At 41.3% G+C, this 26,434-nt stretch overlaps 1 protein-coding gene across 2 annotated transcripts; it reads left to right on the top strand.

Moving 5' to 3' along the window:
* Positions 1 to 529: 529 nt before the first annotated feature.
* LOC100008687 (myosin-2) lies at positions 530 to 26,434 on the top strand. Of its 2 annotated transcripts, none has more exons than XM_070061387.2 (40): positions 530 to 882; positions 1,101 to 1,143; positions 2,504 to 2,727; positions 2,821 to 2,964; positions 4,324 to 4,480; positions 5,761 to 5,788; positions 5,872 to 5,986; positions 6,084 to 6,176; positions 6,659 to 6,722; positions 6,840 to 6,938; positions 7,408 to 7,511; positions 8,048 to 8,186; positions 8,543 to 8,661; positions 8,751 to 8,900; positions 10,408 to 10,578; positions 10,668 to 10,977; positions 11,585 to 11,658; positions 12,415 to 12,502; positions 12,585 to 12,702; positions 13,762 to 13,885; positions 13,972 to 14,108; positions 15,497 to 15,752; positions 17,321 to 17,563; positions 17,674 to 17,850; positions 17,932 to 18,077; positions 18,160 to 18,250; positions 18,337 to 18,726; positions 19,330 to 19,456; positions 20,146 to 20,264; positions 20,440 to 20,636; positions 21,382 to 21,565; positions 21,643 to 21,808; positions 21,910 to 22,034; positions 22,199 to 22,507; positions 22,591 to 22,794; positions 23,342 to 23,467; positions 23,559 to 23,729; positions 23,813 to 23,917; positions 24,042 to 24,137; positions 26,151 to 26,434. In XM_070061387.2, the coding sequence occupies exons 3-40, from the start codon at positions 2,524 to 2,526 to the stop codon at positions 26,301 to 26,303; spliced, it is 5,823 nt and encodes a 1,940-aa protein (XP_069917488.1). In that variant the 5' UTR covers positions 530 to 882; positions 1,101 to 1,143; positions 2,504 to 2,523; the 3' UTR covers positions 26,304 to 26,434. The 2 variants fall into 2 exon arrangements, with proteins under 2 accessions (XP_069917488.1, XP_008268945.1); XM_008270723.5 differs by having other exon boundaries at positions 860 to 959.

Raw genomic sequence — 26,434 nt, 5'->3', positions numbered from 1 at the left:
TTCAACTCAGATCCTCCTTAAAAGCTTCAATAGAAGATATTATTTGGACATTTCAGACACATTCAGTATTTAGTAATTTCCTTAATGCTGTGTGTACTGTTTATATATTATAAAGGCATACAAAGAAATATTCTCATTAAACCTGTTTCAGATTACTCTAGCATACTACACTAGGATTGTCATTATTTCTCCATGTGCTCTGGCATGTCTAAAAGCACCTTTTCCTGCTAAAAAGTGTTCACCCTTTCTTACTGCAGCAAGTCAGATAAGTAGGGGGTACAGGGAATGGTATGCTGTGTGCAGTGGACAACTTGGGGAGAAGCAAGAAGATGAACAGCATGCAAATTCTGAAGCTACAAGAATGCTGGAACAACCAAGAGAGGACTTTCTCCCTTTTTAAAGTGTTGAAACACGTAGCTTGATTTGGCAGAGCTGGAAAGAAAGGATCAACAAGTGAAAATTAAAATAAATATTTGTATTTTTATTTATATCATTTAATACGTGAAATATGCAAAAATGACGCAATGCCAGTGTGAGTGGTATGCACAGCAAGGCCAGAACGAAGTCCAGAGGGAAGCCAGGTATCTTGGCTGCCCTGTCACTGCCTTTATCCACCAGCCTGAATCTTCCTTTCAGATCATCTTCTCAAATTATCCATAGGAGATTTACCCACATACTCAATAAGAAAACTATGTCTAATTATATCCAACCATTCTTAATATGAATGAGAATTATGCGGAGACGCTAGATTGCCAAGGGGTTTTTTGCCAAACAATTCCTTTTGACTTAAGAAAGAAGAGGCAGCTGCATTGTTTCCATAACTATCCATATAAAAGAGCCCTTGGAATGAGGCTGACTCGTCCTGCTTTAAAAAGCTCCAAGGTAAGTGGGAGCAGGACGGGTCTTTCAAGAGGGATACTGGCCACATCTCCCCGTGTCTGCTGCAGCTGCTAGCTCTGGTACTGCCCTGTCTGGGACTGCATCTTTTCATCTAACAATTCTGTTGCCTTCTGCTTACAATAGCAAGTAATGCTCCACATGGGATTTTTTTTTTAAATCTCTTTTTGGTTAACTAATTGCTTTTCCCTTTTCTTTTACAGAACCACCTCACTTCCAGGCTATACCTTCTCACTTGCTAACGAGGTAAGACATGGGCTAATCAGTCCCTGGAGGTGCACCTGAGAGCCTCCTGGCTGGATTTATGTCACTGAGCAACCTTGGAGAAAGAGCCTGTCTCAGTACAAACAAGGCACACACCCTCATTATTACTCAACCAGTGCTGGAGTGACACTGGAGCATGAGAAGTCTTTTTAATAGAGTATTAATTTGTCTCTGCAGGGAAAAAAAATCTGCACTCAGATTCTCTTGTGGAAAATCCCAAATTTGATTTTTAATAAAAGTATCCTGCTGTTGGGGACTCAGTAAACATGATACCCAACAAATAAGAAAGGAAGTGCTTGGGACAATTCCTCTTTTAAATTTCTGAAAGGAGTGCTGCATGAAACAGAGACACTGTGGAATTTTTGTTGTATGTATAATGAAGGTATTAACCTGCCTTACTACTCCACATGGCATTTCTAAGGAGAGAGGCTGCCATAGCTGATTAGAATGAGTTTAAAGTAATGTGATCATGTAATGATTGCAGTGGCATTCTTTGCCAAGCCTTTCATTCTACTGATACTACTGGCAATCTGAGATAACAAGAATGGAGCAACTAGAGCCTGCCTTTTTCAGGGGGAAATTTGGAATAGCAAGGGGAGCCTTCAGTGTAGAAGAATGAAGATAAGGTTTGCTGTGGTTTTCTCCTACAATGGTTTAACAGGCTTAAACCAATAAACTGGATTTAATATGCAAAGAAATTATGCTAGAGAAACTTACCAGGAACCCAGCTAAGCAGAAAAAAGAAAGTAAACAAAATTATAATCCTCCAGAACCACTGAATTCGAGCAAATCTGGCTGCACATCTGAAGGAGGAGATAAAATTCTCTTACATTACACTGAAAGACAGGAATAGTCTGACATTCTAATGACATTTTATATGTAAATGACAGCCTGAACTATTTCAAATTACTATGTTCTCAGTCATGCTTTTAACTTCTTTTTATAAGTATCTTCACAATATCTTATGGGCTGTGAATGAAGAAAGACAGATATTATAATCCTTATTCTAAAGATGGAGACAATGAAATGCAGAAAGATCAAGTGACTCAGCCAAGGTCACAGGCAACTAGGCAGCAGCACTGACACTATCACTCAGTTTTCCTGAATAGAATGCAAGAATGAAAGAAGATGGATGTTGAGGCTTGAATACAGAATTAGGCACACAGTACCAACCTGATGCATTTGAGTTTTTGTGATGATGTTTGTTTCAGTAACTATAGCATGATGAAGAGCAGGCCTAGTGGAATTTCCAACCAGGCCCTTGAAATATAATCAACGTAAAGATCGATCGGTGTACTTGGCTATCCAAATTCTATAGCGTGAAATCTTTTATCTCCTTTAGGACCTGTGAGCTCAGCAGCCATGAGTGCGGACTCAGAAATGGCTGTTTTTGGGGAGGCTGCTCCTTACCTCCGAAAGTCTGAAAAGGAGCGCATTGAGGCCCAGAATAGGCCCTTTGATGCCAAGACATCGGTCTTTGTGGCAGAGCCCAAGGAATCCTTTGTCAAAGGGACTATCCAGAGCAGAGAAGCAGGGAAAGTGACGGTGAAGACTGAAGCGGGAGCGGTGAGTAGCATCCCAGGAGTCTGTCACATTTTACTGATTGCTTGTTGTTGTGTCACTCAATCAATGTAAGTGGTTATGCTTCCTGTTTACCAGACTCTCACCGTGAAGGATGATCAGGTGTTCCCCATGAACCCTCCCAAATACGACAAGATCGAGGACATGGCCATGATGACTCACCTGCACGAGCCTGCTGTGCTGTACAACCTCAAAGAGCGTTATGCAGCCTGGATGATCTACGTGAGTGTCTCTGCCAAGCAGTCTTTGTCATCACCATGTACCCCACTAGCCCACTGCTTCCACTACAGCATAGATGGGTGTAACTAGTTGTGTAACTAGTGAAAAGGTTCATTATCGCTATTGTAAGGCACAGCCACAGCCAGAACTTCATTCTCGTCTTCTCATTAAAAGATAGGGAAGGTCATTATTGTCCAGGTGGACTGGGTTTGTCACAGATCCCTTGAACAGACATTTGAGCAGTCACTGCTTATTATCTCAATCATGTGCCTATCTATTTGTCCTGATTCCAGCTGCTGGATCATCCAGATGGATAAGGTTAAATTATGTTTTAACACTTAGAAAATGATTTTTTCAAAGACCTTATCTTCACCTCCCCAAAATAGCAGCAATTAGTATCTTGATGCTTTGACTCCTTCTATCTGGAATGCTACCTCTTTGGTGAAACCTTTCCAACTTCTCCAGACAGAGCTGAATTCTGTTCCATTGCATCCATCCCTCCAACAACACTGGCCATGTTTTTCCTTGGTCATTCATTTACATGACTTTCTCCTACTGGGAGTTCCTCAAGGGACGTCCTCTCATTGATGTTTTCTAAGGCCTTCCAGAAGCCAGGAACAATAGACACTCAATCAGCATTTGTGAATTGTATTTATTATTATTATTATTTATTCATATTTTTGCATTGTTTAACCAGTGCTGATATTCAGTGTGCTATATCTATGCAGGTGTACTTGGTGGTTATGGCTGGCTTCCATTCTAGTTGCTTGGTCTCTGTCTTGGACCAGCTGGCAAAGATTTTTGAAATCCTTCTATTGTAATCATAATGTATCTACATGATTTTTGCTCTGCTTCTTTATAACTCAGAAATATTTTGCAAACATTTTCCAAGTGTTGCTGCAAATTTCTATGTTTACTTCTTAAAATTTCTGCATCATGCTGCATTAAGAATATTTACCACCATTCACCTAACCATTCTTCTATTGTTGGGTACTTAGCTTATGTCCATATTTACATCCCCATATACTTGAATTATCTTAATACCTCAGAAGAAACACATGCCCGTTTTCTTCAAAACATAAGAAAGTCTCATAGTACACATTTTTAAAATAAAAGTCTTTTGGAGCTCTTGCTTTGTGAAACTCACTGTGACAAGCCCCCAGTGAGAAATCTAAATTGTGGTCCCTTCCCTCAAGAGTTTTGCTACCTCATCATTGTATCTTCCTATTAGTTTCCATGCTGATGCCTTGAAGAAATGTTAAAAAAAATCAGTGTTCTTTTTTGCTAAAATTCAATTAATAAGTGATTGCACAAATAACAGGAGAGCCATTTGGATAACTTTTTTATTTTTCTCTTGCCTAGACCTACTCGGGCCTCTTCTGTGTCACTGTCAACCCCTACAAGTGGCTGCCGGTGTACAACCCCGAGGTGGTGACGGCCTACCGAGGCAAAAAGCGCCAGGAGGCCCCGCCCCACATCTTCTCCATCTCTGACAATGCCTACCAGTTCATGCTGACTGGTGAGTGTGTTGAATGCATTATGTGTATAATCTTTTTTTTTTTTTTTCAGCAGAACCATAAGAGAAAGAGACTCTAACCAACCTCCACACACCATTTTGAGATAATCCTTTTTAGCTGAGGCTGATGTAGGTGGGAGGGAGAAGGTTGAGAGAGGATAATCTGCATTATCCAACCAGTTGCTGGTGATTTTACAACCTTTCAAAAGTCAATGGACATTGGCTAGAGTTAGATCACTTACTTTTGGATGACTTGGAAACTCAAATAAATTTGAGCAAAAAGGCAAAAAAAATCTGTATATATATATGCATTCATGATCATATACAATCACACATATGAACTGAGCACATTACTACAAAGCAAAGAAAAGGAGGAGGAGGAGGAAGAAGAAGAGGTAGGGCTGGAGGTGGGAGAGGAGGATGAGTAGAAAGGAGAATGGAATTGGCCTTTGTGGTTTTATCCTGAATCTCATAAATTATGGGTAATGAAAATTTGTACTAAGGATGGCACAGAAGTCATTGTTCTTTGCCCAGAACCAATCTGAGTGGGCTCCAGACTCTCAGGTCTATGTGGTTTTAAGATAATTATGCCACGAATCTGCTTCCCACCACATTGTCTCGGGTAGAACAATCTAAGGTACTTGTGGCACCTTGGGAGAGGGCTTAGAGGAGTCCTCTTCATCAAAAGGAACTTCTACCTTTCCCTAAAAGTATGACTACAGCCATGAGTACTTCCAAAGCTACCACCTTTACTATACTTACTCCTTCTAACACATTAATATCTCGAATGCCCTCTTTTCATTATCTTTTGCACCCAAGATAAATATGACACTACCTGAAATTGTCATCCAAACCCAGCTGAAGAGCCAAGTCTACTTACAGTATTTATTTAATAAATACTTATTAAAAGAAAAAAAAAGAAGCCTGGTGCTTCAGGAAAATACAGCCATGTGATCATCATTCATACTATGGCTTCAAACATTTCCTTTCACCATAGAATCTCTTCATCAAATGAACGAAACATTTCTTGGTAGAGTGGAATGTAAAACCAGATGAAAGTGGTGATGTTGTGTTTAAATGGGTGCCTGTATACTACACCTGGGAGGAACAGTGAGAAGTAGGAGAGAAGGTTATGGGAAAGTGATGGGTCTAGGACTCACCAAGCCCTAAGGATTGCAAAGCTCAGTTTGAAACTATTGTGAGGTTCATTCCATTTTACTTTAGTTGCCATTTACAATTATATAAGGACATGGTATTAAGTGCCCATAATTTCTCTTTTGTAGATAGGGAGAACCAGTCGATCCTTATTACGTAAGTAGATTTTACACTTTCTTTCCATGGTTGTGACCACTGCTGCCTTTGGGACCTCATCTGATTTAGTTTTATTTTGACAGCGGAGAATCTGGTGCAGGGAAGACTGTGAACACGAAGCGTGTCATCCAGTACTTTGCAACAATTGCAGTTACTGGGGACAAGAAGAAGGAGGAGGCTACCTCTGGCAAGATGCAGGTGAGTGTGATTGCCGAGGGTAAAAGCCAGGTCCAGTTGAGGCTGTAGGGTAAGAAATTCCAGGGTCCCAGATGAAGTGCTGCTCTTGCCTTTGCAGGGGACGCTGGAAGATCAGATCATCAGTGCCAACCCCCTCCTGGAGGCCTTTGGCAACGCCAAGACCGTGAGGAATGACAACTCGTCTCGCTTTGTAAGTCTCTTGGACACCAGGACAGACACTGTTGACTGGTCAAAATTTATGGCATTTTATGAACACATTCTCTGGATCTTTTGCATTCACATTATATTACATTATGGTTCTTTTCCTCTGAGCATGTAATAACACACATCAAAGCCCTGTGCTGAGAGATATGTATGTGGCCCTTTTCCTGACTTCTCTCATCTCTGTCCTTATCTACAATTATTCACAATTTTTAAAATCTATTTTTAATTAAAAGTAATTGTATATGACTATGGGGGCATAATGTGAAGTTCTGATGAATATATACATTATCACATAATTAAACCAAGATCATCACCTCACAATTTCTAAATCAAAGCTAAAATACATATTTCTCTACCTGCTACAAATAATCTGCAGATTGGTTTAATACGACAGCATTAATGTTTCAAGTTTCTCAAAGTTTTGATGTTATTGAAGCACAAGGTAGTAACATTAGTTTTCTTTTCAAGGGTAAATTCATCAGAATCCACTTTGGAACTACAGGAAAACTGGCTTCTGCTGATATTGAAACATGTAAGTGCTCAGATATCCTTGAAAATCATTTCTGTTTCTTATGACCAATAAAACTAACCAAAAATCACATTTGTATGCCCATAAATTTTTACACTTCTCATGTTTGTTCCCTTCCAGATCTGTTAGAGAAGTCTCGAGTTACTTTCCAGCTTAAGGCTGAAAGAAGCTATCATATTTTTTATCAGATTACATCAAACAAGAAACCAGAACTAATTGGTAAGAGATTCCCTTGCAGAAATACCGACCCAACCTCTATCATTCTAGTATTCCATGGCTGATTTTTTTGAGTTCATACATTATTTTATTTTTAAAAGTAGTTTTGCAAGTTTGGTAACAGTTTGTGTTCATCATAAAAATTCATAAGAAAGCAAAAGAAAAACTGAAAATAATACCTCTGATTTCTACTGCTATGAAATCATCACCATGAACTTGGATGAATATCATTCTCATAATTTTTATACATGTATCATAACATATACAAGGCATATATAAGATGTATGGAACTGAAATCATAGCTGAGTGCTTTGTTGTAATCTACTTTCATATTGAGGAATAATATATTATAACTTTGTCCATCTCAACAGATACACTCCACATCATTATTTCTAATGGTCGTATAGCATTGCATTCTACAGATAAGCAAGATTTACTTAATCACCCCACCTGCTCTTTTTCATGTACTTAGAAATGCTTCTGATTACCACGAACCCATATGATTACCCATTTGTCAGTCAAGGGGAGATCAGTGTGGCCAGCATTGATGATCAGGAAGAACTGATGGCCACAGATGTAAGTATAACATAAGAAAATTAGAATTAGTGTGTCAAGTCAGAGCAATGATCCAAGCAGATGAATATGCAATCTCTAGAAGAAATAGCAAAGGAAGAGTCAAAGATGCTAAGTATGCATGTGCCCCTGGAGTCAAACTAAAAGATTAAGATGTGTCCCTATAGCATTTTACTGTCCCTTACTACTCTTCTAAATATTTAGCATTACTAGTCTTTCTAAATATTTATCATAACCTTTTAAAAAGTCGCCTTGCATCAGATCCATACCAACTCTCAAGACAACAGACTCCGTGGGTCACTATCCTTGTTCTCTGTTCTAAGTTTACTCTTTGAATCTTAAGAAGATTAACATGCACAATTCTACTGCCTTTGGTTGACCAAGACTCCCTATACTCCATCTGAGGGGTTCCCTGCCCTCCACTAGTATTGGTAGTTTCTTCAGTTAGATCCAACAATTCAGGAAAGGGAGTGTGAACTATTAATACTAAGTGAGTGCACTTTGTAATCTAACAATTATCCTGCTGGCTATATTGACAGAGCGCCATTGATATTTTGGGCTTTACTAATGAAGAAAAGGTCTCCATTTACAAACTCACGGGGGCTGTGATGCATTATGGGAACATGAAATTCAAGCAGAAGCAGCGTGAGGAGCAAGCTGAGCCAGATGGCACTGAAGGTACCAACTAAGTCATCCACCTGATTTTTTGTTTGTTTGTTTGTTTGTTTGAAAATCACATTTTTACCTTGTAATTCAAGAGATTTCCTAGGGAAGATAAATTCACTTTTAAGAATTCAGTTTTAACGTATACCTAAATAATACATGATGTGAAGCATGGACATTAGGTATATGTTTTCTATAATTATAATTTCTGGAGTTCTTTAGGGAAAACAGCTCATAATTAAGATCTTGGACTTAGGGGAAGAACGGATAAGAATACTCAAAAACATAATCAAAACCCTGCACAAATTGTATGTAGCTTAAAGTAATCTTTCCTTGGGCAATAAAATTGTTCTATCATTACTTCCTTTCAGTTGCTGACAAGGCAGCCTATCTCCAGGGTCTGAATTCTGCTGACCTGCTCAAAGCCCTCTGCTACCCCAGGGTCAAGGTCGGCAATGAATTTGTCACCAAAGGCCAGACTGTAGAGCAGGTGGGTACATAATTCAAATTCATTACAGAGACAAAAGCATTTTTACGGTCCTCAAACAACTACAAGAGACATGTCTTTTGTCTTTCAAGGTCACCAATGCAGTGGGCGCTCTGGCCAAAGCCGTCTACGAGAAGATGTTCCTGTGGATGGTCACCCGCATCAACCAGCAGCTGGACACCAAGCAGCCCAGGCAGTACTTCATCGGGGTCTTGGACATTGCAGGCTTTGAGATCTTTGATGTGAGTTGGTAGTTAGTTGATGAAAAAAATTTTAATTCTGGAAAAATTAGTAAGAAGGAATTTGTGAATAGTATGACCTTTCTTGCCACTGTCACAGTTATGTTAAGACTTAAAAGAGATTGACTTGGCAGCTATGAATCATTTATTGTAATGGCAGTAACATTCCTTTGAGAAACAGTACATGCGATGAGGGTCCTTCAACTTGCCACTTGATTCCCAAGTAGTCATGAACTGGCTTGGTGTCGTGAAGAACTCTGGTAATCCCACAGAGAAAACTGAAGTTGGCATGGTAGACCAAAGGAAAGCTGTGCAGCATATAATATGCTCCAAATACACAGTGGAGAAATCACTCAGCAGATAATAAAAGCTGGAGGTTCATAATGCAGAGTTAACCTTCTTAAATGCAATTAGCTTTGAATGCTGATTAATGTGATATCATAAAATAAAAATTCATATTTCATCAGGAAATACATTTTTCTTATAGTATTTAACAAATTTGTTTTTCTCTGAGTATAAGAGAAAAACTTGGGCATTGCATAAAATGTAGAAAAGTCATAAAGAGATTCTACATAATTCCACTATTTATTACTATTCTACTATTTTTAGTAATTGCTAACATTTTAGAATCTTTTTAAATATATAGGTTGTGTTATACTGTGTGTAATATTTAGAATCTTGACTTTTTTCCATTTCACATTAAAGAAGACCAGAGGTCACAATTACTGCTCACTTGAAATGCTGACCATCATGACTTCCATGCAACACATGATGGATAGTTTTATCATAATATGCATTTTTCTAAAAGATCAAATAATTCATTTATTTGAAAGGCAGAGTAACAAAGAGGAAGAGACAAAGAGAGAGCTTCCATCTGCTGGGTCACTCCCCAAATTCCCACAACAGCTGGGGCTATGGCAGACCAAAACCAGGAACCAAGCACTCAGGCTATCATCTGCTGCCACCAGGATGCATTGGCAGGAAGCTGGATAGGAAGTGGGGTTGCCTGGGCCTGAGCCAGCACCCTGCAGGTGTCCCAAGCAGTGGCCTACCCTGCTGTGCCACAATACCTGCCTCTAAACTTTTCTTTTAATTCCACCCCCCCCCCCCACCAACACCAACTTTTTGAAGTACTCTCATAGACTTCTTCCAGTCAGTTTCTCATGAGTTGCAAGTAGGATATTAAATGAGTCAATAAAAAGCTATCACCCCTCTGGAAAACATAGAAGACAATGAGACCAAACAGGTTGAAGAGGTATGAAATCAGGAAAATACATGAGTAAACTTAGCAAATGAAGGGAAGAAGTATTAATTGAGAATCTTCTACAAAATGGCAGCAGAGAAAACTGGCTTCCACATGCCTCAAGCCTTCACACTTTTCACTTTTAATCTCGGAGGAGTCACTTCAACCTAAAATCAATAATCTAAAGACTGTTGGACACGTATTTTGAAGTTTGAGTCCTGTAACTCAATTTACTTAAGGGAGAAGTAACCACAAATACCTTTTTAGTTCAACAGCCTGGAGCAGCTGTGCATCAACTTCACCAACGAGAAACTGCAACAGTTTTTCAACCACCACATGTTCGTGCTGGAGCAGGAGGAGTACAAGAAGGAAGGCATCGAGTGGACGTTCATCGACTTCGGGATGGACCTGGCTGCCTGCATCGAGCTCATCGAGAAGGTATCCTATTCCATCCACTCAGTACCCTCTTCTCACACCCTCTGAAGTCCAGATTGACCCACGTGCGTTCTGCATTGCCTTCAATCTAGCCGATGGGCATCTTCTCCATCCTGGAAGAGGAGTGCATGTTCCCCAAGGCCACAGACACCTCCTTCAAGAACAAGCTGTATGACCAGCACCTGGGCAAGTCTGCCAACTTCCAGAAGCCCAAGGTGGTCAAAGGCAAGGTGGAGGCCCACTTCTCCCTGATCCACTATGCGGGCGTCGTGGACTACAACATCACTGGCTGGCTGGAGAAGAACAAGGACCCCCTGAACGAGACCGTGGTCGGGCTCTACCAGAAGTCTTCACTGAAAACTCTAGCTTTCCTCTTCTCTGGAGCTCAAACTGCTGAAGCAGGTAATGCTCAAAAGTCCAGGTACAAAATGTGATGTTGGAATGAGCCTCGTGATCTGCCTATGGCAAGAGGACGGTTGCAGGCCAAACTTCTTGTTCCTTCAAGTACTAAGTAGGCAGGCTACATTATAATTATGAATTTGTGGTTCACCCACATCTGACAGGATTCCTATTGCAAAGGGTCAGGGAGGAAATGCCAAGCCCTGAACCAAAGAAAACCCTCGTCTTCTATGATTTTTGCTTCTTCCTTCAAATCTCCTGGATACTGAGTATTGGGGGAAAGGCATTATTTAAGGCAACAGAGTGACAAACCTCTCTCTCTCTCTCAATACTAGCTTCTGTGGATTTTTGAAGTCAGTGTGTCTACAGATGGCCTAATATTGGAGAATGGATTTCTGTATAGTGAAGTGAATGACTTTCATTTCATTTCCCAGTGGAGAAGGAATCACAGAAAAAATGATGCAAACATAGTGAAAAAAGAAAGCTCAGAGGGGTCATCAGGTGGAAAAATGCTGCACTCGATGAGCACAGAAATCAGCAAATAAGCAAGAAATAGTCCTATTGATTCAAAACTGTATTTGAATAACATCTTTGATTCTTTTTTCTCCAGAGGCCAGTGGAGGTGCCAAGAAAGGTGGCAAGAAGAAGGGCTCTTCTTTCCAGACAGTGTCTGCCCTTTTCAGGGTAAGGAAGAAGCTATTTTTGGCATGCCCCAGTTACTTGCAAGATTCCCTTTTAAAAGTACAAGACCTTCCATCCATGAGTTGTTTAGCAAAGGACCGATGTGAAAAACTTCTGTTGATCTCACTTTGTAAAGGAGGATTTCAATTGCTCAGAAATGATTAACTCATCTGCCATGCGAAATTGAACAATGAATATTTTATATGAAATTTTATAAAAGTTACTACTGCACCATTAATAATCAAGTTAAGGCATAAAAAGGAGTAGTGATGTATACTCAGAGAAACAGCATTCAGACTAGGGAAATCCAGCAGCTAGCCTACAATGAACCCAAGATGGTATCCTTGCTCTTAATCCAGATTCTCCATTGCAACTGGTAGATAGATTCCCTTATGGATAATCTTCATGCCCCAAAAGTGGGTAGAGTTGGAAAGGGAATGTTATATTTATGAGAAAAAGCCCAAATGTAGAACCAGCTTTCCATGTTCTTATCAGAGAACTGTGGCATTTAGTAGTGATGGAATTGGCCCTGTTGGTGCATGTGAGTAGACATGGAGTAGGGCAGGAAGAAGGGTGATGCTGGTGTACACTGAACAGAAACGTATGTCAGGCAGCTTGGGAGCACTGAAGGTGCTACCTTCAATGAAAACGGCCCATGCTGCTTACACATCTCTGCTGTAGACACTGATGACACAGACATCACCAGCGACTCTTAGCCATGTTGGAAGCCTGAGCTAACAAGTTTTCCTGGTTGTACAGGAGAATTTGAACAAGCTGATGACCAACCTGAGGAGCACTCACCCCCACTTTGTACGGTGCATCATCCCCAATGAAACTAAGACTCCTGGTAAGGCACTTCTGATAGCCACATGAGCCCCAGCGTGCTTGCTGTATTGCATGAAATGTGGCACGTGCGTTCTCTCTTTCAGGGGCCATGGAGCATGAACTGGTCCTGCACCAGCTGCGGTGCAACGGGGTGCTGGAGGGCATCCGCATCTGCAGGAAGGGCTTCCCAAGCAGAATCCTGTATGCTGACTTCAAGCAGAGGTCAGATTCTCCTAATTAGGGCATATCTTAAAGTTTGGTTTGAACGCATTTTATCCAAATGAGACTACTCAGTGAGAAATATGTCTCTATTTGCTATTTTTAATTTGTCACAAGATAGGAAAAAGTTATGTCTCAAAGCACCCTTAAAAGTACATCACATTTTCAGTACAGTGTAAAATTTTTAATAGATTTGCCAAGCTCTTGGTCTGTCTCACTGATGTGCTCATTAATTTCAATAATTTTGAGAACCACTTTTTGAGTGCTTAATGTGTTTGGATTATCTCACTTAATCCTCACAAAAATCCAACACAAGTAAGCACTATAAGGCCTCATTTTGTAGATGAATAAGGCAAGGCTCAGAGAGACAACCATTTGTCCAACATCACACAGTTAATAAGAGACTGAATTAGGAACTCTCTTGTGCATGCAAAGGGACCAGTCATTTTCTGCCACTCTCTTCAGTATCATCTATCTTCATCTTCTTTTCTTACACATTATTTTCCCAGAAACAGAAGGTACATATTACCATCTCAGCTCCTCTGGTCCTTTTTCTCCTCCTAAGATGAGCCCATCTTGACAATCACAGACAAAGCAGAAGGGACAAATGGCTGGGTCTGGAGGACTTGACAGCGCTCAAGATCCAAAGCATCCCTCAGTCTGATTTTAGGAGATTAGCACAGTTCCCCATACCTGACATGTACCTGCTCCCAGACTCCTCAATAACAAGTAGCTTTCTTGGATCCCATGTCTTAAAAAGCAAATGGGCCTATCAAGGACAATACATCACATTTTAACACCTTAATGTGAATAAGATGATAAAATCTTTTTCTGAGAATAGGCTCCGGCTCTGTTGAGGCAGAAAAGAAAGCTGCAACTAGGAGGGAAAGTGACATGGAGTAACAATTAATAGCCCATCATTTGAGCATCTATGTGAATATCATCCTCACTGTGAACAGAGAATTGTTCAACATTTTATACAGTCTCTGTTTTTTTAAATGGATCATTTAATGTTTAGCTACTGCTGGTGTCATCACTAACTCAAGTTTTTAAAAACTATAGATACAAGGTGCTGAATGCAAGTGCGATCCCTGAAGGCCAGTACATTGACAGCAAGAAGGCTTCTGAGAAGCTCCTTGGGTCCATCGACATTGACCACACCCAGTACAAATTTGGTCACACCAAGGTAAGATTCTCCACATCCCACCTAATGCTGTCCCTGTCCCTTTGATCTTCATACAAAGTTTCCGATCTACAACTGCCCATGCACAGGTGTTTTTCAAAGCTGGTCTCCTGGGGCTCCTAGAGGAGATGCGAGATGACAAGCTGGCCCAGCTGATCACCAGAACCCAGGCCATGTGCAGAGGGTTCCTGGCAAGAGTGGAGTACCAGAAGATGGTGGAGAGAAGGTACAAAAACACAGTGCTCATTCACATCTTCCTTCCTCAAAAACACATTTGAGGTGACGCAGTTAAGATTCAGCTATGGTAAGGACAACAAAGTAAGAAGGAATGCATAAGAGTCCTACAATGACATGGGGCTGTGCGTATATTAGAAAACATAAGGTAAGGGTCATAACCATGGAATGCATTCTGAAGGTTTGGGCAAAAGAAACCCTGAGCATGATAAAGTGCAGAGTTACTGTCTAACAAGAGGAACACACACCAGTGAGTGTGCAAACTTCTGCCATAGCACTTGGTTCTAATATGATAGATCATTAAGTAAGGGATGCTCAACTACACAGCATTCAGGATTTTCAAAAGTGGTTCAATAGAGGATGAAGAAACAACTTCTTTCATCTGATCAATTCTGTTACCAAACTATTAGGATTTAAAATATTAAGGGCAATTATCTGCAAAATTATCTTGTGCAGTGAGGTAATATGATGCCCCTCTGGTATATGGCTCTCTGGGGGGGATCTAATCTGATGTAATGAAGAGTTTGAAGACTAGAGTCAGGCATCTCAAACTATAGGAAGCAAACGATCAGGACCCATAGAAAGAAAAGCATTTGAGGTTGCCACCTGCATAGTCCCACAAATATGGTTATGTCAGCTTTTATGAACAACAAATATGCATGTGTCATCTTTTATAAACAACTCACATGAAACAAATTTTATTTTTAGCACTTATAATTGTGCTGTTTTCTATTACTATTTCATTAAAATAATAAGTTTTGGTCAATGACCAACTATGTATGTATCTGAGTACCAACTGTTCTTATATGAGGGTAACTAATCTTTAAAAATTATTTAGATTAAAATGGACATGCAATTACAGAGTGAAATGCAAAATTCACACAAATTAAAATACAAAATCAGAGATTTTCAAAGAAATTCTGAGGGTATTTTTATTTAATGCATGACATCCCTCAAGGTCATGTTCCCATTTTTCCTACCTTAGTGGTGTCTTAGAAGGAAAGTTTGAGAAGCACTGAGGCATAGCAGTTTTCCTTGGATCGGTATCATCAGCAACTCTTGAAAACTTAAAAATACAAACTTCCAGGCCCTACCTCAGAGCATCTGAACCTCAGTCTCTCAAGGGGAGGTCCAGAAATCAGTGCTTGTAACAAGCCCTTGAGGTGATTGTTATGCTTGCTAAAGTTTGAGAAGCAGTGATGTAGACACATGAGTGATCAGCAAGTCCTTGACCATTATCTCAAAATATAAATTCTTTCATTAGCACATCTGAAAGCAGATGGAGATGAGGGTAACAGCAGAACCTCCTGCTCTCACTCCCAACATTTCATCTAATTCCATCACTCACACAACACCTAACTTGCATGCATCAAATTCCAGGGAGTCCATCTTCTGCATCCAGTACAACATCCGCGCCTTCATGAACGTCAAGCACTGGCCCTGGATGAAACTGTTCTTCAAGATCAAGCCCCTGCTCAAGAGCGCAGAGACAGAGAAGGAGATGGCCACCATGAAGGAGGAGTTCCAGAAAACCAAAGATGAGCTCGCCAAGTCAGAGGCCAAACGGAAGGAGCTGGAAGAAAAGATGGTGACACTGTTGAAGGAAAAAAATGACCTGCAACTGCAAGTTCAGGCTGTAAGTTGGGGCATCTGCATGGGCATTAGGACACAAGTGACAGAATTCTGTCCACCTTGGGCAGTGAGTAGAGTAGGTAGTCAGATTAGAAGACACCCACTGGAGAAGATCAAGACATTCCAATTGTACGAATAAAGGTCCATACATTCTTTCATTGTCCCCAAAACCCTTTCCTCCAACCAACACCAGGGCAATGAAATAAAACTGTCATCTCCCACTCTACACAACATTATAAATCTATAGGATGTGTCTTATTTTCCCTTTGAAGATGGTCCTTAAAAAGGTTTTTACCATGAAACAATAGCAAATAACATATTAAGGAGATGATGGCATGCAGTTGAGTGATTTTGTTTTTTCCTTAAACTTCCTTGAACTTATCCTACATGTCCATGGGTCTTAAATTATTATATGGACAGCTGACTAATAGCAGTATTTTACCTTAAAATTTATTGAATTATTGTTGGTTATTAACCTCAAAAACTCAGATTCTGTCTTTCCAGTTCATCTCCACAGTCAGTGCCCATCATGTCACACCCAGATTGCTGCGTCAGCACCTATGTGGCTCTGCCCACCCCCAGTTCTCTCTTCTGCTCATTGCTCAGTCCTAGACCAATGATTTTAGAACTCCTTCCATCAACTTGGAAATGTAATGTTAAGGCTGTCTTTCGTTTGGGTCAAATTGAATTGGTCTGCTATAATTTACTCATCACAAAATCACATATTTTTTTCTGTTAAGATTGAACTCTGCTGTCAGCTTTGGACAGTGTAATAATTCTTTCTTCTAAATTACAGAAAGAAAATGAACTATTTTTCTGCCCTTACTCTCTTCAAATCTATACTGAATTCTCTTCTGTTGCCCCCATAAACTTACTAAGAATCTGTCCAATGCCACTGTATTTACTATGTAGTTCTACATATCACATTTTATTCTTTTATGTATTAAAATGCTGATATGGAGGATAATTGAAAAAATATATTCAATGTTGTCCTCATCTTCTGCATGCCCTGACCTTCTTATTTGGAAAGAGCTGGATACCAGGACTTTCTTAATTACTTTAGGCCTCAACTTGCATCAGGATCATCTTCCAGTGCTACAAAGAAAAATACTTCTGTAGCATCTCCATCTTGAATTTGTCCCACTGGAATCCTCTTCCACATCACTCCTTCTCCTTTCCCCAATAATTTGTTTCTGTAAATCGAAATCCTACTCATTTCTCAAGGCTCAGTTCAAATAACACATTCTTTATGAAACTATCACTGACTTAACTTCTGTGATCACTTGTGTCATTAACTGCTTTCTTCACTGAGGGTGCCTTTGGGGAGACCAGCTTTCATATCTACTATAAAACAGACTCTTCTAAAGGAGCAGGACAACATCCAGTACATTTTGGCTTCCTCAATTATGGAAAATATGTTGTATACCACAGGTGGTCCATGAGACCAACGTTTGTGAAGACACAAGGAAATGAATAAAGACATCCAAAGAATCTATTGCAGAAACTAACTCTGTTATCACTGTAAAGTACTTCATTCTATCTTCTTAATTTTGACTTTATTTTCAAATCAAGGAAGCTGAAGGCTTAGCTGATGCAGAGGAGAGGTGTGACCAGCTGATCAAAACCAAAATCCAGCTGGAGGCCAAGATCAAGGAGGTGACGGAGAGAGCGGAGGACGAGGAAGAGATCAATGCGGAGCTGACAGCCAAGAAGAGGAAACTGGAGGATGAGTGTTCAGAGCTGAAGAAAGACATCGATGACCTTGAGCTGACCCTGGCCAAGGTCGAGAAGGAGAAGCATGCCACAGAGAACAAGGTATAAAACACATATGTCGGAAGTTTGTGGGCATTTTTATTCTGAAATAAAACACAGAACTGAATCCACCATAATGTAACATTTAATCCAAAACATGTTGACTTCCTAAGGTGAAAAACCTCACAGAAGAGATGGCAGGCCTGGATGAAACCATCGCCAAGCTGACCAAGGAGAAGAAGGCCCTCCAAGAGGCCCACCAGCAGACCCTGGACGACCTGCAGGCAGAGGAGGACAAAGTCAACACCCTGACCAAGGCTAAAATCAAGCTAGAGCAGCAAGTGGATGACGTAAGCCTAGCATTATCAGGACACTTATTTTCTTTTCAATGAAGGTAGGTATTCTTCTGACTAAACACTATTTACCTTTAGCTTGAAGGATCTTTGGAGCAAGAAAAGAAACTTCGCATGGACCTAGAAAGGGCTAAGAGGAAACTTGAGGGGGACTTGAAGTTGTCCCAGGAGTCCATAATGGACATTGAAAATGAGAAACAGCAACTTGATGAAAAGCTCAAAAAGTAAGTATGAAAATGTGCTTATGGTTTTGCCTCCAGGGCTGGATATGGACTAAATTGTTATCCTTCACTACTTGTCTAAAAGGAAGGAGTTTGAAATGAGCAATCTGCAAAGCAAGATTGAAGATGAACAGGCCCTTGGCATTCAATTGCAGAAGAAGATCAAAGAATTGCAAGTAAGTACATGGCTTTCATCAGTCTAGCTCACAGAGGCCCAGGTGTGACACAAAGAAGCTGAGTGTGTGCTTTCCTCTGTTCCCAGGCCCGCATTGAGGAGCTGGAGGAGGAAATCGAGGCAGAGCGGGCCTCCAGGGCCAAAGCAGAGAAGCAGCGCTCCGACCTCTCCCGGGAACTGGAGGAGATCAGCGAGCGGCTGGAAGAAGCCGGCGGGGCCACGTCTGCCCAGATCGAGATGAACAAGAAGCGGGAGGCTGAGTTCCAGAAAATGCGCAGGGACCTGGAGGAGGCCACCCTGCAGCACGAAGCCACAGCGGCCACACTGCGGAAGAAGCATGCAGACAGCGTGGCCGAGCTCGGGGAGCAGATTGACAACCTGCAGCGGGTCAAGCAGAAGCTGGAGAAGGAGAAGAGCGAGATGAAGATGGAGATTGACGACCTGGCCAGTAATGTAGAAACAGTATCTAAAGCCAAGGTACTACAGGTTCTGGAAAACTGTTTCTACATGGCAGTAATCCACTATAGACATGTCAGTTGGCATAGAGCAATTTAAACCTATTAAGTTGCTATTCATAGTAACAGAGAGAGATAAGCAGGCAAGATATTAATATTTTTATTATTTCTATTTAACAAATGAGTAAGCAGAAATTCAAAGAGGCATTGCACATCATCCCCATCACACCACTAATAAATGATAGCACCAGCTTTTGAGCCTGGGTCATCTGTAGTCTCCCAGTCTCCAGGTGAAGAACACGGATCTCCAATATTTTCCATTTTCCAACAGGCAAGGTTTAATTACACATAAGAGCAAAGAAGTATTTCTGAACATGTTTTCTGTAAATAAACCTTGCAGTTCTCACCAAATCTCACAATTAGAACCTCATCTCTAAATTTTCCTGTCATGATTAGCTTTCATAAAATAGAAACAATTTCTTATATACCATATTACCCATAAGAGAATTTATTTTATACAAAAATTAATATTTTATTTTCCATTTGGGGATACAGTAATAGCCACTGCAAAGATTATTATCTTGAAATGTCTTCATTTACTTCATTGTCTTTCCCCCCCACCTAGGGAAACCTGGAGAAGATGTGCCGTACTCTAGAGGACCAAGTGAGTGAACTCAAATCAAAGGAAGAGGAGCAGCAGCGGCTGATCAACGACCTGACGACCCAGAGGGGACGCTTGCAGACCGAGTCCGGTAATCCTGCCCTCCTCTACATTCCCTGACGGTGGGGATGATGTGGTTAGGAACAAACGATTTGGTGATGCAAGAGCCTAACAAAAGCAGCTGGGAATAAGTGTGGTTCACTGAATGGCTCCAACTCTCACCCTGTCTGCAAGGTCACTTGAGGACAGTGCTGGAGAGGAAAACTCCCAGATGCTTGGGATCAAGCTCTGTTCCAGAAAGGCCTTGAGTGTTTGCCCACAGAGGGGACGTGGGCATTTGGGGTCATCCAGCAGCGGTCTCAGGCTCCTGCTTCAGACCAGTTTTCTTTTTATTTACTTCAGCTTGAACTAACTTCCTAAATGGGGCAATACATAGCCCAGCCTCTCAAAAGTCTTACAGAACTAGAATTCTGTAGAATTAGATATTTTAATTCCCTTCTTTGGTAGTCCTCACCAGATTTTTCCCGATATCATATAACTATGAAAGAACTAGTTATAAGAAAAGCAAAAAGAACTTCAGTCTGATTTTACACTCATATATACATGTAAGTTCCTCCATAAAAATAAGAAATTTGGTATTTAGCATGAAGATGTCAACAGAGAATTCAATCATCTGAGCACTCAAATTGAGGGGATAAAGGTTAAAATGGATTTCTATCATAGCCTTGCAGAATTTTTTTCTTCACTTTCAAAGATGGTGCCATTTCTCTTCTCTATCAGGTGAATTCTCACGCCAGCTTGATGAAAAAGAAGCTCTGGTGTCTCAGTTATCAAGGGGCAAACAAGCATTTACTCAACAGATTGAGGAATTGAAGAGGCAACTTGAAGAAGAGATAAAAGTAATTATGTAGAATATATTTATATGAATATATGTAATATATTATTCTTAGACTGATTTTTTTTTCATCAGCCAACTCTAAATGGAGTCCATTTCACTTACATTGGAAGGGTTTTGAAACTTAAGGATTTAGTATTTAAATGCCCAGTAATACGTAGGCATAACTATTTCCCCAGGCCAAGAATGCGCTGGCCCACGCCCTGCAGTCCTCCCGCCATGACTGTGACCTGCTGCGGGAGCAGTACGAGGAGGAGCAGGAATCCAAGGCCGAGCTGCAGAGGGCAATGTCCAAGGCCAACAGTGAGGTTGCCCAGTGGAGGACCAAATACGAGACGGACGCCATCCAGCGCACGGAGGAGCTGGAGGAGGCCAAGTACGTTCACAGATGTGAGAAAGCACAAAGCCTTTGCACATTTGATCAGAAAGTCACAACCAATTCAGATTCAGTGAAGTGGTCCACAAATGTTCATTAATTAACTTCTATTTGCCATTCACTATCAGGCTCTAAGACGGAGATGTGAATAACGCCAGCATGGTCCCTTGCCCTTCTAGCCTAAAATCTAAGGAATAGTAAAATGAGTCACACAGATAATTGGAAGCCTTGTTGCTGTTTGCGAAGCACGCCAAGCTCATCACTCTCTCCTGGTTTTGCACTTGGTGTTCCTTTTTCTGGAATACCTTCTCTCAAGGTTTCCCTCTAGTTTATTTTCTGACTTCTTTTAGATCTTGACTCTAATTTTTCCTCCTCAGGGAATCCTTCTCTGAATACCTAGAGTAGTTGCCCAGCACTCACCTATTTTACTTTTCTTCACTGCACTTATATATCTGTAAGGTCACACACTTAACTTACTTACTCTTTATTTCTCACTTTTTACCAGCTTCTGAGTACCAGTATCTGGCTTATAAAAAGATACCATCAATACTTGTTGAACAAACAGCTGTATGAATGGGACCGCTGGATGGATGGAGAGATGGAATGTTTGAATGACTGCAGGATGGATGGATGGATCGATCGATGGATAGCATTAATATGAAGTTTCCAGTACTATACAATGTAGTAATAGCTTGTAATTCTTGCTATGGGTCACCACTCTCTAAAAACATCTATAAACTTCCAGGAAGAAGCTGGCCCAGCGGCTGCAGGCTGCAGAGGAACACGTGGAAGCTGTGAACGCCAAATGCGCTTCCCTTGAGAAGACGAAGCAGCGGCTGCAGAATGAGGTGGAGGACCTCATGCTGGACGTGGAGAGGACAAACGCTGCCTGCGCAGCGCTGGACAAGAAGCAAAGGAACTTCGACAAGGTAATTCCTGCGGCAGCCTCTGCTCTGCACTATGCTCGTCCGTCCTTGACTGCAGGTAACCACTCTTGGTGTTTCAGATTCTGGCGGAATGGAAGCAGAAGTACGAGGAAACTCATGCTGAACTGGAGGCCTCCCAGAAGGAGGCCCGCTCGCTGGGCACTGAGCTGTTCAAGATGAAGAATGCCTATGAGGAATCCTTGGATCAGCTGGAAACCCTGAAGCGGGAGAACAAAAACTTGCAGCGTGAGTGCCTTTCACTCTCAGCACTCTTCATGACCTGGAGGAATCTTTCTCAGACACCAACTGCTTGACCACATTCCCACCTGTGTTTTTCTCTATAACAGAGGAGATTTCTGACCTCACGGAGCAGATTGCAGAAGGAGGAAAACGTATCCATGAACTTGAGAAGATAAAGAAGCAAGTGGAACAAGAGAAGACTGAACTGCAAGCTGCTTTAGAAGAAGCAGAGGTACTGGTCCAATTGTGCATGAAAAAAACCAATAAACTCAGGAGAGAAGTGTGTCCACCTGCATAGGCTGAATAAAAAGATATACGGTCCCAAATTATTGGTGAGCAGAAAGACTTCAGAATGCTTCCATTGCCCTATTAATCTCTCTTCTCACTGTCATGAAGGCGTCTCTTGAACACGAAGAGGGGAAGATCCTGCGCATCCAGCTTGAACTGAACCAGGTCAAGTCTGAGATCGACAGGAAAATTGCTGAGAAGGACGAGGAAATTGACCAGCTGAAGAGAAACCACATCAGGGTGGTGGAGTCGATGCAGAGCACGCTGGATGCGGAGATCAGGAGCAGGAACGACGCCATCAGGATCAAGAAGAAGATGGAGGGAGACCTCAATGAGATGGAGATCCAGCTGAACCACGCCAACCGCATGGCTGCCGAGGCCCTGAGGAACTACAGGAACACCCAGGGCATCCTCAAGGTAAACGGTCCAAGAGGTGCCCAGGATGGAGGGAGGGCGGCAGCCCTGAGAACACGGTGTCTCAAAGACTGTCCACTCCACAGGACACCCAGCTGCACCTGGACGATGCTCTCCGAGGCCAGGAGGACCTGAAGGAGCAGCTGGCCATGGTGGAGCGCAGAGCCAACCTGCTGCAGGCTGAGATCGAGGAGCTGCGGGCCACGCTGGAGCAGACGGAGAGGAGCAGGAAAATCGCAGAACAAGAGCTCCTGGATGCCAGTGAACGCGTGCAGCTCCTCCATACTCAGGTGGAAATGAGTGCCAAGAATTCCCCTGTACTAAATGTTTATCTTCCCAGAATACAGAAGTCTGAAGTTTTTATATGACAGACATGTTCACGTTTCTACCAAATTTTTATAACATTGTTCAGAAATCTTTCACTATTTTATTTTGCAAGTTTATTACTGAATCCTTTCCTCCAAGATTTTAAGGCTGCCCAATATTCTATTGTGTTATTATAATTTTTGATCCTCATCATCAACACTGGCATTTTTGTATTGGAGAAATGGAATATTACAATCATCTGTTATTATTTTAGTCCTATGAATGGTCTCAATGATAAACAGCTGTTACAAAATTATCAGCTATTTGGTCTACTTACAAGCTGTGCCTTTGAAAATGTTAACTCTTCAAAAACATATAGTTTTATGTACTTTTACTACACAACAAACTTATTTAATGTTGAAGGATATTACTCATACTTGAAAATTTTTGAGTTTTTTTTTTTAAGAAACAGTTATGACTAGATATTTTGGCAACTTGCTAAAAAACTATATGTAACTTATTTTTAACCAGAACACCAGCCTGATCAACACCAAGAAGAAGCTGGAGACAGACATCTCCCAAATGCAGGGAGAGATGGAGGACATTGTCCAGGAAGCCCGGAACGCAGAGGAGAAGGCCAAGAAGGCCATCACCGATGTGAGCACAGGGCAACACACTGGGCGGTCAGACTTGGGTCATGACATGCTCTCTCCCCTCTCTTAACTCAGTCTGTTTTACTGCTGGGTAGGCGGCCATGATGGCGGAGGAGCTGAAGAAGGAGCAGGACACCAGCGCCCACCTGGAGCGCATGAAGAAGAACATGGAGCAGACGGTCAAGGACCTGCAGCTCCGCCTGGACGAGGCCGAGCAGCTGGCACTCAAGGGCGGCAAGAAGCAGATCCAGAAGCTGGAGGCCAGGGTGGGTCTCCCAACACTTGCCTGCTTCCTTCTGCTTCCAGTGCCTTACTGGATCCAATTTCTTACGAGGCCATTTATCTGTAGGTGCGTGAGCTGGAAGGAGAGGTTGAGAGTGAGCAAAAACGTAATGTAGAGGCCGTCAAAGGTCTGCGCAAACACGAGAGGAGAGTGAAGGAACTCACCTACCAGGTAGGGCAGACGTTTTTATCTGCTAAACACTCTTTCATATGTGTGTGAAATATTTACATGCAATGACGCAATCAACAGTCATGTACTTTAGAAGTAAGGCCTTACGGTTTTTAAAATCTTTCAGACGGAAGAAGATCGGAAAAATATTCTCAGGCTTCAGGATTTGGTAGACAAACTGCAGGCCAAAGTGAAGTCCTATAAGAGACAAGCTGAGGAAGCTGTAAGTATCCTTAAGATGGAAGGGAAGAGTGAAGTCCTCGGGTTACGAAAAGCTAATAAATCATTAGATTCACTAGCCCTTGTGGTAAATAAACTGCTGCTTTATAGAACACTGTGTCTTTAAAAAACTTTTGCACAATTTTGTGCTTATTACCTAGCATTTGTAATATTAATAGTTTAAGAGTTAACTTGCAGTCCACAAAGAAACCTCAAAGAATTGAAAAGCAGAAATGACACAGGCCGAATTTTCTAGCCACAGGGTAATGAAACTGTGAAATGATGAGAAAATATAAACAAATATTCCTGCCTATTTAAATATGGAAACATGAGCTTCCTTAAATATTCTTGGGCTAAATTAGAAGTAGAAAGCATAATTACTGTGTCATTATTAATCATAAGTAAGATTACAAAGAAGATACTACTTTTAAAAATCCACAGAATGTAGTCAAAGCTGTGCTTGGAGGCTAATTCATTGCTTTAAGTGCTTTCAAAATGATCAAAAAGTTTAAAAGTGAAAAAACTCACAGTCCAATCAAGAAACTATAAAAATATTAACAACAAGAAAACAGAAAGAGGAAGTACTCGTAAAAGATGAGGAAGAAATTGATGAATTAGAGGATCTTACTTTCTAATTTGATTATTTCAGCAAAATCTGATAACTTCTGAGGAATTAATAAACATAACTGAAACTAGCTTGACAAAGGAAAAAGTGAGGGAAAATACAAACTATCAGCATTAGCAATGAGCAGAAGGGTAACAGGCCGGCACCGCGGCTCACGAGGCTAATCCTCCGCCTAGCGGCGCCGGCACACCGGGTTCTAATCCCAGTCCAGGCGCCGGATTCTGTCCCGGTTGCCCCTCTTCCAGGCCAGCTCTCTGCTGTGGCCAGGGAGTGCAGTGGAGGATGGCCCAAGTACTTGGGCCCTGCACCCCATGGGAGACCAGGAGAAGCACCTGGCTCCTGCCACCGGATCAGCGTGCTGCGCTGGCTGCAGCGCGCCGGCCGCAGCGGCCATTGGAGGGTGAACCAATGGCAAAAGGAAGACCTTTCTCTCTGTCTCTCTCTCTCACTGTCCACTCTGCCCGTCACAAAAAAATAAAAAAGGTTATTCACCCACACAGAGGGTTACTATTTAAGACGTTAAATATAAATTTGGCCATAAAGTTGAATTCTTGAAGAAACTGATGGTTTTTCTAAAAGAATATGAATTAGCAAGTTGACTAAGTTAGTTCAGAATTACTTCTGAAAATGGACCCAGGTCCAAATAGGTCTTTCAAAATTTCAAGGAACAGATAATCCCCAGGTATGTAAGCTGTTCAAGAGCATGGGAAAAGATGGAAAGCTTCCCAATTCATGTTCAGAAGCTCACATAACCCTCATACCATAGTCTGTCCAAGAGAGAAGAGGAGAAAGAAACCAAAGGCAGTTTTGCTCATATCTGTAGCTAGAGCAAACATTAAATTATTAAGTAGTAAAACTTGTACATTATTAAAAGAATTGTCTGTCAGTGATTGCATAGTCTTAAATCCTACAACGTAATGGTTACCTAGTAATTGGAACTCTGTCAATAGAATCATTACATCCAAAGCAAGAGAAAAAGTAAGAATCTTACGTCTAAATGACATGATAAAATTCAACATTTGCTTCTATTTTAAAAAACAAAAAATTATCCTTAATATGATTTAAAAAAATCTAAGCCAAAGTGAACAGTCATCATCTTAAAACAAGCTTTAACAACCCTGACTTCAATATTCCTGCCTCTTTCTGACCTTACTTTTTCTTTGCTCTACTTGCGGTATATATCCTTTACTACATTTTGCTGCAAAAAATAGGGGTGTTGTTATTTATGAGGCATAAAGCCCCTCAAAAGTCATGAAGTTCAATTCAATGATAAGCAAAATCTAGCACGTGGCAAGATTCTGTGTATCTACAGATGCCAAGCCCTTTCTTCCCGTCTACAGAGTCTAGAAAGATGCAGAGTATGGGTTCTTACAGTTTTGTTTTTATTCTCAGGAGGAACAATCCAACACAAATCTATCTAAATTCCGCAAGCTCCAGCACGAGCTGGAGGAGGCCGAGGAGAGGGCTGACATTGCTGAGTCCCAGGTCAACAAACTGCGGGTGAAGAGCCGGGAAGTTCACACGAAAATCATAAGTGAAGAGTGAGCAAGTCCTGAGGCTGTGGAATGTCCAAAGAGAGGCACAAAATGTGAAATCTTTGGTTATTTCCCTCTGTAATTACTGTAAATCTACCCTACTGCAAAGGAAATAAAGAGCATAGGGTGTTTTGCAAACAA

This window comes from Oryctolagus cuniculus, chromosome 17 (assembly GCF_051225735.1).
Source record: "Oryctolagus cuniculus isolate XC-2025 breed Fujian yellow rabbit chromosome 17, ASM5122573v1, whole genome shotgun sequence".
NCBI classification, from domain to species: domain Eukaryota; kingdom Metazoa; phylum Chordata; class Mammalia; order Lagomorpha; family Leporidae; genus Oryctolagus; species Oryctolagus cuniculus.
This window is presented reverse-complemented; position numbering and strand designations above follow the sequence as displayed.